The sequence below is a fragment of the Salmo salar genome, chromosome ssa09 (assembly GCF_905237065.1).
Source record: "Salmo salar chromosome ssa09, Ssal_v3.1, whole genome shotgun sequence".
In the NCBI taxonomy this organism is placed as follows: domain Eukaryota; kingdom Metazoa; phylum Chordata; class Actinopteri; order Salmoniformes; family Salmonidae; genus Salmo; species Salmo salar.
The window spans coordinates 134339241-134352450 of NC_059450.1; the positions used below are offsets into that span (position 1 = coordinate 134339241).

General features: G+C 44.6%; 1 protein-coding gene across 1 annotated transcript in view; it reads right to left on the bottom strand.

The window, feature by feature from the left end:
* Positions 1 to 918: 918 nt before the first annotated feature.
* The window catches only part of vasp (vasodilator-stimulated phosphoprotein), a 33750-nt gene continuing 21458 nt past the window's right edge, over positions 919 to 13210 (bottom strand). Inside the window, 2 exon segments of the mRNA NM_001140907.2 lie at positions 919 to 2142; positions 11637 to 11790. Of these exon segments, the coding sequence (NP_001134379.1) occupies positions 2131 to 2142; positions 11637 to 11790 (166 nt within the window). The 3' untranslated portion in view covers positions 919 to 2130.

Consider the following 13210-nt stretch of genomic DNA (forward strand, 5'->3'; position numbering starts at 1 on the left):
TAAGCCGACAAAACCAAGCTGCTGTCGCATTGAGAACCACCCCTTAAGTAAACCGGAATTGTGAAACATTTTCAGAGTTAAACGGCCTGAGTAAAACATCTTCATTTGCCACCATCTTAGTCAGAATGTTCTCAATCCGGAAGCAGCTGGGGATATCTCGGGAAGGACATCCCAACATGATCGTTCCATCTTTGCTTTCGACATGGAACGGTCTAAAACACACTTTAATGTGTATAATTGGCCAAACACTTATTGACTCTTATTTTACAATGAGTTACAATTTTTGTCACGTCATTCGCCCTTTTACATCAGTTCCGGATTGATCGCGGATTAATCATTTTGAATGCCCCCTCTGCATGAATATGTTCATATGTTTCAATATCGTGTGTCACAGGGTCTCAGCTCTAGAATGACTGATTTGTCATTAAATACATTTGAAACATAGAACAGCACCCGTCATGCATGCTACTGTCCATAGTGTCCTGTAGTACTGTCCCATGCAGGTCCTTTCTGAATTATTGTATAATGTTGTGGATAGCCTACCATTTGATCCCAGTAAATGCAAAGTGGGATCCTACCCTAACCATAGATCTAACCCTGACCCCAACGTTTTAGTTGGGTTGTCCCAAGCATCCCACTTTAATAACAAAAACCGTTTTATCCCGCACTTGAGAAGGAACATCAACCAGAAAAACGTTCCTAATCCCCCAAACACTATCCTGTTGAGTCATATTGAAATACAGTATCAAAATTAATACCTACATTCTTAACTATTCAAAATGTTCATAAATGCATTTGAGCTATTTTTTGTACTAAATAATCCCATTCAATGCCTTGACAGCCAGAATATCCTGACAAATATTAAAGGCTTAAAAAGAGCAATGGAAAGACCAAAAAAAGGAGACTCAAGAAGCTGATGCATTACAAGAAGCGGCTGTATTTGACTATAAAAAGGCATCTCTAATCCAGTGTCTCTACGCTGTTTTATTTATATTTCAGTGTAAAAAGCCTATACTCTATTAGAAAAACAAAAACAGTAACCCAATTACATCTCTTAAAAAGAAAACAATCCAAAAATGTCCCATTCACCTCAATTAAAATAGAAACAGCATTTCAATTTTGCTAGCACCCCCCCCCCAAAAAAAAATTCTATATATATATATATATATATATTCTCCAAGGCAGTTGGTCATGGCCAATTAATTGACTTAGTCATGGCCGAATTTTTATATTTCAATGTAGTTAGAAAACATACTTAAAATTTCAAACAAAAGAAACAGTAAAGTTTAGGATCACTGCACTGGCAAATTATTAGTGTCTCATTTTGAGCAGAAGGTAAAGATGAGTGTTTCGTCAATTCTGAGTGGCACACAAAATACACACTTTCTCCAGGCCAAGTGCAATGCAGAAAGAACTAGGATTCCCTCCATAGCACAGAACCACAGTACTCTCCTCTCTCACGGCACTCCTGGAGGTCATCCATCACATTCCCTTTGCATGTCTCCTCTGACTTCTCCTCAAAGTCTGTAGAACTGAAGTTTGTGTAGGGTCTCTTTTTTTGGCCATTGACAGAGCAGTACACTTGGGAGCAGTAGCCCTTGCTTCATGGCAGTGGTGCATTATAAGCTCTTGTGCACCAGGCCTGAAGGGAGCAGTGTGTGCTGTGGATGAAAGCCCTCCACCATGGGGTCCCTGTACAATCTGGTAGTTTCCTCCTGTCACCACACATTCTCAAGATAGGCCTATGTCGTCTTGGCCCATTTAAAATGTTATTATTTGAAGGCCGTGTTTGAGGTCGAAGCTGTGCCAGGTTAAAGAGGATTCTTACAAAAGCCAACCAACCACTCTGCCATTACAGTAACAAGAATGAATGATATGATCTTCCCTGAATACTGAAGACTCCAGTAAAAAACACTGGTCTGTCTGACAAAGAGAGTGAATAGGAGCAGGATTTCTACGGGGCAGATACATGGGGGGAGAGATACAACTGTACATGACAAGGAGTAAGAGCAACAGCAGCCGTGATTATGTGCTCTACAGTGGTTCTCATGAAATGAAGGAAGAGTTGGATACAAGAAGGGATGAGTGAGGAGAGGTTGTGTCATCACAGATGGGGTGGTAGCAGGTGATCTAGTCCTGTATTTGTGAATCGGTTCCCTGGGTTAACGTGTACATGTCGTGTGCAAGTATGTAGGTGTGTGTGAATGTGTGAAGGAGAGAAAAAAAATCCCTGGGCTACACTGGAGGGGGTGATAGGGGAGAGGTCCACACAGGGCCATAACCTCCATCCATCCCATCCCCCTGTTCCTCTAGCAGAACTATGTGGAACCCCTCTTCTGTAGCTCCTCAATAAAGGCTGTGGAACAGGAGAGAGACAAGAAACAATCAATTCAACACCTGCCTTTGTTCTTTCCCCCCCCACTTAATTTGGACTTTTATACAAATGTCATTGGATCGGTTTCTGTGTGAAAAATAGTTGTGGCCCAAAACAAATATCTGCATAGTCTCACCTCCGATTATCTCCTCCTTGACTTTTTGCAACTCCTTCCGCATCTCGTCAAGAATCTCCTACAGGAAGCAACCAAAACATTCTATAATTTGCAGTCTTAGTATTGCATATGATGATATATCTATACTAATCTTGGCATTAGAGGTGCTTCAGAAAATAATATTTACCTGTTTAATCCTCTCCATATCTGTTTCTTCACCACCTCCAGCATCATTACTACCACCTGCATGCTTCACCCTGGATAAGGTGTGGAGATGGGGTGGAAAGAAAGCGAGTGGGTAGGGGAGGCAGAGAGAAAGGGAGAGACTGATTAAGATTGAACATAGCCCCATCACTGACAACACATGCTGCCAATCCAACCCATCACCATAGCACCCCCAAAGAGGGCTCCGGAAGCACCACACATACACCACAGACAACCCAAGGCTAGCTTTCAAAAGTTTCAATGACATTTGACTGTTGACCACACAACCAAATGTCCAGAAATGCCAGGCAAAACACACAAAATTCCATTCTATACTACATCAAGAGATATCAATTCACATATCAGAATGGAATGATGCAGATGAGAAAGACTGTCACAGTAGTCATAGCTTTTTGAAGTCCACTAGGTGGTGCTGTCAACAGTACAATAGCCCAGCACCACGATCTGAAGCTGTGCCCCTGTTGACCTGGCAGAGAGAAGGGAGATGGGACAGTATGCTAGGGAGAACAGGAAAGCATCAGTCCTGTTGTCTTGTCAGGAGAGGGACTTTGTACCTGGGACCCTGGGGCAAGGGAGAGGTGGAGTCCATGCTCTTGGAGATGGAGTTATTCCTGTTTGTGAGACACACACTCTGCTCTTACAATGGGAAGCAACCAATTCATCAACACACACACCCCTCTTTGAATTCTGAGACTGACATATGTCCACACAGGCTGCTCTTACCACAGACACACAGAGAGAGAGAGAGAGAGAGAGAGAGAGAGAGAGAGCATAGGAAGCTGAAAACTTACCTGGGAATAGTGGCTGATTTCTCCCATGGTCTTCTTCCAAGAGTGTCTAAAAAGGAGAGAGGGATATTTTACATCAAAATTGTATAAAAGTCTAATATTAAGCATATTTATCTTCCTAGGTACAAACAAAACAGACTGACACACGCACAGTTCTCACCACTTTGGCCTTGAGACTCTGAGTCATCCTGTAGAGAGAAAGAAAACAGAGACCAGACAAACTTGAGTGTTTGTTTTTTGACTAGATGGAAATTGCTCAATTATGTACTCACGACATAGTTGGCCAATAAATTAACATATACTTACATTATCTGCTGTCTTAGCAGGTGGCTTAGCCCCACCATCTGCCATTTTTTTCCTGAACAAGACAAACAAAAGGAGAGTAAGAGTGTGGTACAACACTTAAAGATTCACTAAGCCAGATCAAAGCCATAGAGGGGCATACACAGCGCCCTTGACTGGGGCGTATGAATCTGTTCATTTATAGCAGTGCTCTCTTCAGTACCACCTACCTCCGTGCCAGGATGGATGCCATCTCACCCATCAGCCCTCCTCCTCCACCACCACCACCACCACCGATGGAGCCACTGGTGCGGCTTTGATCAGGCTTGGCAGCCGGTGCTGCAGCAGCAGTAACACTACCACTATCATCCTACAGAGAGCAGTAGAAGACACAGGAGCGGTTAGTGTATCGATACAACACCACCTTTAGCTCTAGCTAGCACTGCAAAACAGAGGCTCGGCATTCAAAATGATTTGCATTGAAGTCCAAATCAGAAATAATTGGTGATTGCAGAAAATGTGGCGATCGATACAACAGATACAAAACAACTGTTACGCTAATTCTTATCCTGAGGCCACTATTTCTCCTTTCTGTCTCTCACCTTGGCCACTCTGCGGAGCTTGGCCGCGGCTAAGGCTGTCGCCAGGCCCCCTGCACCTCCCCCTAGGCCCCCATCTCCTCCTGGGGAGGGCAGCGGTGGGGCGGGCGGGGGTCCTGATCCTGTGGCCGGGGGTCCTGGGGGAGGAGGTCCAGGGGGAGGAGGGGGCCCAGACGGAGGAGGTCCTGGGGGTGGAGGAGGGCCCGGAGGTGCTGGGGGGGCCAACGGTGGGACTGGAGGAGTGGGCACTAAAAAATAAAAAAAGTAAGTGACTGTCACAGTGTTGAAAAAGGCGAACTGTATTGCTGTCAGTGTGGCTGTTTGACACAAGATGGTGCCTCTGACCTGCTGCAGCTTGTTGTCTCTCTCTCTCTAGTCTCTCCCACTCCTGCCGCTCTCGCTCTTGCTGCTCCAGCCTACAGGGACAAAACTCATGGGGATTAACACAGAGACAAACAAACATACACCCAAACAGATTTAGAAAGGCACAAATAATATAGCAATGTTGTATATGGTGAAGGGATGAATGGGAAGGCACCACATCCTCCATGGAAATAAGGTATCTAGCCAGAGGTGGCATAGCAGAGAAATTACATTTTGTTTTTCATCTTTCGACAATAATAACATGGCAAGTGAACAGAACCAAGTGAACTGTACCAGCAATCCTTTCATTAAAGCAACAACCATTTTCGAACAATCACAGTGGGCACTGTCTAATTGTGACAGATGGCTCTGGAGCAGTGTAAGACTTAAGAGCAAATTCGTGAATAAATTGTGCCGACTATGCGGCCATGCTGGGTCTGTGAAGGGGCATTTCACAGCTTCTGATTAGCCCAGCACTGAAATTAAAGTCCACATCTGGCCAAGAAGCCCTAATCCGGGTCGCTCCAGGTCCCCTACCCCAACACATCTGTCACCCACAGGAGCTGCTGTCGCCACACACACTTTAAAACACTGTTGGTTGACTGAGGGCTGGTGTAGACTGTACCGTGATAATTACTTACAAGCGCATCCCAATGATACAGAGTTTAAAATAAAACACACAAGAATGGAGATATATACAGGGAGTAACAGTACCAGATCAATGTGCAGAGGTACAAGGTATTTGAGGTAGATACACTACATGACCAAAAGTATATATAAAACAGCCTCCACTCTTCTGGAAAGGCTTTCCACTAGATGTTCGAACATTGCTGCGGGGACTTGCTTCCATTCAGCCACAAGAGCATTAGTGAGGTTGGGCGATTAGGCCTGGCTCGCAGTCGCCATTCCAATTCAAGCCAAAGGTGTTCGATGGGGTTGTCAGGGCTCTGTGCAGGCCAGTCAAGTTCTTCCACACCGATCTTGACAAACCATTTCTGTATGGGCCTCGCTTTGTGCATGGGGAATTATGCTGAAACAGGAAAGGACCTTCCCCAAACTGTTGGAAACATGGAATTGTCTAGAATGCTGTAGCATTAAGATTTCCCTTCACTGGAACTAAGGGACCTAGCCTGAACCATGAAAAACAGCCCCAGACCATTATTCATCCTCCACCAAACTTTACAGTTGGCACTATATGCATTGGGGCAGGTAACATTCTCCTGGCATCCGCCAAACCCAGATTAGTCTGTTGTCATTCTTCACCCCAGAGAACTTTATTTAACTAGGCAAGTCAGTTAAGAACAAATTCGTATTTACAATGACGGCCTAGGAACAGTGGGTTAACTGCCTTGCTCAGGGGCAGAACGACAGATTTTGACCTTGTCAGCTCAGGGATTCGATCTAGCAACCTTTCGGTTACTGGTCCAACGCTCTAACCACTAGGGTACCTGCCGCCCCTATGAACAAGCATTCACATAGTTATTTCCCCTCTTGTCCAGATGGGAGAGGGCAGTGTGAAGTGCAATTGAGATTGCGTCTTCTGTGGAGCCGTTGTGGCAGTATGTGACTGAGAGTGGGTCTAGGGTGTCTGGAATGATGATGTTGATGTGTGTCATAACCAGCCCTTCAAAGCACTTCATAATTACAGATGTGAGTGCTACAGGGCGATAGTCATTTAGGCAGGTTACCTCAGACCTCTTGGGAACAGAGTCAATGGTGATCAACTTGAAACATGTAGAGATTACAGACAGGGACAAGGAGAGACTGAAAATGTCTCTAGTCACCTTCCAGTTGGTCTGCGCATGCTTTGAGCATGCGCCCTGGTACTACAACTGGCCCGGCGGCCTTATCTTTGTTAACCTGTTTAAACGTTTTTGCTCACATCGGCCACGGAGAGCGAAATCACACAGTCATCCGGAAAACAAGGGCTTTCACGCAAGACACAGTGTTATATTCGTCGAAGTGAGCATAAAAAGGCATTTAGCTCGTTTGAGAGTTCTGCATCGCTGGGCATCTCATGGCTGGGTTTTCTTTTGTAATCTGTTACTGTCTGCAAGCCCTGCCACATACGACGAGCGTTGGATCCGGTGTAATAGTATTCCACCTTCCTTCTATATTGTCCTTTTGTCCTTTCTTGTATGCGTCTATGTCCGTGTCCCGTTCCTTGTAAGCAGCAGCTCTAGCCCAGCGCAGATATTGCCTGTAATCCATCGTTTACGGTATGGATATGTTCTTATAGTCACTGTGGGGATGACATCACCCATGCACTTATTGATGAAGCCCGTGACTGTTGTGATAAACTCGTCAATGCTATCGAATGAATCCCGGAACACATCCTAGTCTGTACTAGCAAAACAGTCTTGTATCCTCGCGTCTGCTTCATCCGACTACTTCCGTATTGAGTGCATCACTGGTACTTCCTGTTTGAGTTTGTTTGTAAACAGGAAGCAGGAGAATGGAGTCATGCTAAGATTTGCCGAAGGGAGGACGGGGGAGGGCCTTGTAAACACTTATGTGGGTAGAATAAAAGTAGTCTAGAGTATTAGCACTCCTACTGGAGCAGCAGCCATGTTGGTAGAAGTCAGGTAGGACGGTTTTATGTCCCCCGTGTTAAAGCCCCATACAGTTCATTGAGTGCCAGAGGGGTGTTGGCTTGTGGAGGGATGTAGACTGCCATGATAATTACAGATGAAAACTCTTAGATAAAAGGGCCTGCAATTTACCATGAGGTATTCTATACTGACCAAAAATATAAAAACACAGCATGCATCAATTTAAAAGATTTTACTGAGTTACTGTTCATATATTGGACGTACTGCCAAATTCTCTAAAACAATGTTGGGAGGCAGCTTATGGTAGATAAATTAATATTAAATTATCTGGCAACAGCTCGGGTGGACATTCCTACAGTTAGCATGCCAATTGCACACTCACTCAAAACTTGAAACATCTGTGGCATTGAGTTGTGTGGCAAAATTGCACATTTTGAAGAGTGGCCTCTCTCTATATATATATAAATAAATAAATAAATGTGTCTCTCTCTATCAGGTGAACAAAATCTCTAGCGACTCTTGTGGCAGGCCGGGCGCAATGCACGCTGACACGGTCGCCAGGTGTACGGTGTTTCCCCCGACACATTAGTGCGGCTGGCCTCCGGGTTAAGTGAGCATTGTGTCTAGAAGCAGTGCGGCTTGGCGGGGTCGTGTTTCGGAGGACGCACGGCTCTCGTCCTTCGCCTCGCCTGAGTCCATACGGGAGTTGCAGCGATGGGATAAGACTGTAACTACCAATTGGATATGTAACTCCCAATTGGGGAGAAAAAGGGGTAAAATAAACAAATAAATAATAATAAAGTTTAAAAAAATTGCTAGAGATTTTCTTCACACTTGAAGCAGCACACTTGAAGCAGTTGTTATTTATGAAAAAAAACTCTATTTCCTTTCGACTTCCCCAAAGCCACCGGCCGATCCTGCCGCTGCATGGAGAATCCACCGAGTACTACGTGCATAGCGTTTCAGTAAGACATAATATTGCAGCTTTTCAAGTCTTTTTCTTATTCTCAAGTGACTGAACATTTGCTAATAGAATCAACTCCACCTCGTCTCCACTTCGTCTCGCGTCTAGGCCTGCAGATTTTTGGTAGCCCATGGAACAACGGTAATAGGGTCCGGTATGAACAGTGGAACAGCTGAGTTGGAGTTGAAGTCAAAATCGAGGTTAGTAACTATCAATCTGGTTTCCAGAAGTGCTTGGCGGTCATATGTGATAATACTATGAACTTTCTGTAGAAGAAAAGTAAAGAAACACAATAAAAGTCACTATATAGCAAATGACTTGGAACTCGTAAGATGTCGCCCTTCTCTGTCAGCGCCATCGTGACAATCATATTTGTGACCATTACTACCACCATTTGATGGACAACCTTGCCAGCCTATCCCAGAGTCTCCAGAGTGTGTCATATTGCCCATTAGACTAAATGAGATTAGGGGTAAAGCTGGACGTATCCTTGGTGAGTGTGGGGTCCACAGGAAGAGGTAGGAAAGGATGGATTTCGATGTCAAAGAGGAGTTGACCTTCCTTAGCTTTTCAACCTCCGATCTCAAGAGGCTGGCTGAGGGCTAAGCGGCGTAAGGCTAATGCTAACAAACCCTCTGAGTCAGTGTGGTTATGTAAAACCGTGTCAGTGGGACTGGTCATATGAAACTGTCTTGTCTTGATACCTGTACTGACCCTTAATTACAACTCAATGTGGAAGTAAAGGTGAGTGTACTGTACTCCCCCCCCCCCCCGGATATCCCACACTTGGTACCTCCGCTGCTGTTCCAGCTCCTCTGGGGAGGGTCCATTTGACACTGGGCGGGGGAGGGTAGCGTAACCTGCAGATAAAGAGATTTTCTTAGTATGACTTAAAAAAGCTGTGAGATGCAAGTCATGCTCATGTTTCCACACATGCATCTCTCTCAATTCTTTCTCAGACTGTGCTGTGCCTTTAGGTATTGTAAAGCATGTTGTCATGCATGTTGAGGCTACATGTAAAATCCATTCTAATAGTACCTGCGTCTGCCAGGGAGTTGAGCACCTCCAGTGCATGGGCCATTCCACTGGCGAAGAGGGCAGCATCCTCCTTACTGCCGAAGTTGAGCCCCCACACCTGCCGCGCGTCCCGCCACTGGTGGAAGTTGGGCGTGGCCTCATTGTACTTCAGGCCCTTCACAATCGGACAGTTAATCACCACCTTAGAGAGAAGGGGGTCGGAGTCAAGACACGAGTCATGACACTCCCAACATTGGCATATCATGGATAAGGGAAAGGGGGACACCTAGTCAGTTGTACAATTGAATGCATTCAACTGAAATGTGTCTTCTGCATTTAACCCAACCCCTCTGAATCACAGGGGTGCGGGGGGCTGCCTTAAATCGACATCCACGTCATATCCCACTTCTTTATCAAGAAACAAGGTGATGCTCTGTATAGTTGAAATGGACAAGCTGCAGATTTTAGAGAAGTGAACGGTCCTTACTCAGGTTGTATGGAAGGAACTACATGTGTAATGGCAATATTAGACCTTAATACAAACACTCAGTGATAAAAAAAATCCATACCGGTATGTGGATCCATACCAGTAATCATGATATATCGCCCAACCCTAAGTGTTAGTGTTTAGGGTGCATCTCAGTCTAATGTGGCATGGTATCCTCTCTTCCATCTTCCTAATTGAAAGCTTTTTCCATATTTCACTTAGCCTGTGCTTTCAGATCAAGGAGAGGAAGCCAGTTTGGACAAGAGAAATGCACTCTAGGTCTATATCAGTCCAGCAGGTGGCACCAGCCTGGTGATTCAATACAGGCCATGGTGCTCTGGGTTTGAGTGACTCAGTTTGAATGTGCTGATGCATCGTTTCTCTATTTGTTTTAAAACCCCTGAATTCCACAGAGCGGAGGAGCGAGCGAGCGCCTAAACTCCCTGCGCCAAAAGAGTCAGGGAGAGATAGAAGCAGACACAGAGGGAGGGGACAGAGATACTCATATTGTCACAGGAAATGGTTGAGCTGGCCAAATACCTCTCAGGAAACATAATCCACTTTAAGATATGTCTATGGGAAACACTCAGGCGACTGGATGTTTAAAGAAAGAATGGTACGGAGAGAGAGCAGGAGAGGGGGAAGAGAGAGAGGGATGGGATGGTGAGATACTGTATCTCTACTGAACAAAAATATAAATGCAGCATGCAACAATTTCACTGAGTTACAGTTCATAAGGAAATCAGTCAATTTAAATAAATTCATTAGACCCTGATCTATGTATTTCACATCACAGGGCAGGGGTGCAGTCATGGGTGGGTCTTGGAGGGCATGCTGCCAATTAGAATTCGTTTTCCCCCCACAAAAGGGCTTTATTACAGACAGAAATACTCAGTTTCATCAGCTGTCCGGGTGACTGGTCTCAGACGATCCCACAAGTGAAGAAGTTCGGACGTGGAGGTCATAGGCTGTTGTGGTTACACGTGGTCTGCGGTTATGAGGCCGGTTGGATGTACTGCCAAATTCTCTAAAACAACGGGGCGGCTTATGGTAGAGAAATGAACAAAATGATCTTGCAACAGCTCTGGTGGACATTCCTGCAGTCAGCATGCCAATTGCACACTCCCTCAAAACTCGAGACATCTGTGGCATTATGTTGTGTGACAAAACTGCACATTTTAGAATGGCCTTTTATTGCCCCGAGCACAAGGTGTAATGATCATGCTGTTTAATCAGCTTCTTGATTTACCACTCCTGTCAGGTGGATGGATTATCTTGGCAAAGGAAACATGCTCACTAGCAGGGATGTAAAAATATTTGTGCCCAAAATTGGAGAGAAAAAAGCTTTTTGTGCATGTGGAAAATGTCTGGGATCTTTTATTTCAGCTCATGAAACATGGGACTAAGACTTTATATGTTGTGTTTATACATTTGTTCAGTATATATAGTGCTGTTTGTCTTGTTCTATTGTTAAAGCAGTGACAGTACAGGAGTTGTAAGTATTGATAGGTCTCACCCAGGCCTGTACTAGCCTGTTGGCCCTGACGGAGGAACTACAGGAGGCAGAACACAGCTCTTTGAACCAGCACATAGAACCTGGGGTAGGGTGTTTGTGCTTGCGTCACAAAGGTGGTTAGTGGGTGTTAGCCTGCCTGCGCATGGCCATAGGTGGATAAAGGGCTGATTCACAGCTCTCCAGCTGGCTAGGCTTGTTGGTACTAGAGGTGTGAAGCTGTTGATGATGTACAACCTCACACAAGACCAAACACACACAATCTGTGAAACAATCATTCACACAGACTACACAGACATTGTCATAGATACTGTAAATATAGACACACACGCACTCTACCTGTTGATCTGTCTGCATCTTGCGTCCCACCACTCTGAAGGCGTTAGTGGAGGGGTTGTGGTAGATCTGGACCCTGCTGAAAGTCTGAGGCCCTGTTCCTGCCGGGAGCCACATCTTATTCCCATCATCATAGATCATCACCGTGGCCCGAGCCTGGCAGATACTGGACTCACTAAGGGAGAGACAGTGTAATGATTTATTATGCAAAAAAAGCTTCGAGTTGAATAGATAGAGAGCTAGAGAGAGAAAGGGGGGCTAATAATGGAGAAGGAGGGAACCAGGGAAAATATGGTGGAGGACAGCAGGGTAGGAAGAGAGGGAGGGGAGAAGAGAGGGAGAGAAAGAATCAGAAAAATGAGCTAGGTCACATGCTGCCATAAACAAGACATGCTTGAGAGTTGAGCCAGTCCATACAGGCCAGCGTCCAGTTGCTCTGTTCAAACTCACCCAGCCACTGTCACACTATGGCTGTCAATGGACTCCCGAGCACTGATGCAAGCCAACTCAATACACTCTTAATGAAGGGAGGAAACAACAGGTAATACACCATATTGAATGGTGTCTCTTCAGCACAATCAACAGGCCATTTATACGCCTGTGAGTGTATAGTCTAAGTTTAGGTCCTCCCTTGACATGTATATTGTGAGAATATGCACCAATGCATTTACCAGATGTTAGTGCATGTATGAAAGAGAGAGACACCGTGAGGGAAGAGATGGAGTAGGAGAGACAGACCAGAGAGATACGGGGCGGCAGGTAGCCTAGTGGTTAGAGCGCTGTACTAGTAACCGAAAGGTTGCAAGATCGAATCCCCGAGCTGACAAGGTAAAAAAAAAAAAAAAATCTGTCGTTCTGCCCCTGAACAAGGCAGTTAACCCACTGTTCCTAGGCCGTCATTGAAAATAAGAATTTGTTCTTAACTGACTTGCCTAGTAAAATAAAAATGAATAAAATAGAGACACAGAGAGGGAGAAAAAGAGAGAGCAGGAATGCAGAAGGGTCATCATTCCACCAAGTCAGAGCCTTTTCAGAAGTGTAACTTGGTCAAAAAAAATTACTTTAGATTTCACCTACTTTTAACATGATAAAAAAAAAGGTAGTAAGTGCCTATTAAGTGCTAAATAAAGTACAGGGTTGACAAATCAGCCATGAATCTTCTTGTGACAGGGGGAATGGAAACTTGTGTGTAACAGGGAGTGGCAATTGAATGCAAGCTTCACAAAAATGTATAAATTGCTAATTTTTTTTAGCCCTTTTACCCTATGGTACTCAACCCGCTTATTTCGCCACCACAAAACACTAGAAAAATGGCCAAAAAGAGTAGCTGAAATAAATAATAATCTTCGTCAAAACAACAAAATAACTAGGGCTTTACAATGCTGAAAACGTTGGGGTTAAGTGGGTTAAAATCTTCCTAGATGTCACAGAGAATGCACAGAGGGACATGTCAAAATGAAGAATTTTGGCACTTTAGCAAGTCTTTATTCATATTTAAATATTTTTTGCATTCTCCATGTGGTCTATATTAAAAATGCACTTTTTTTAATATAACAGGGTTATAAAATTCAATATTGGTCCACAATTTATACTTA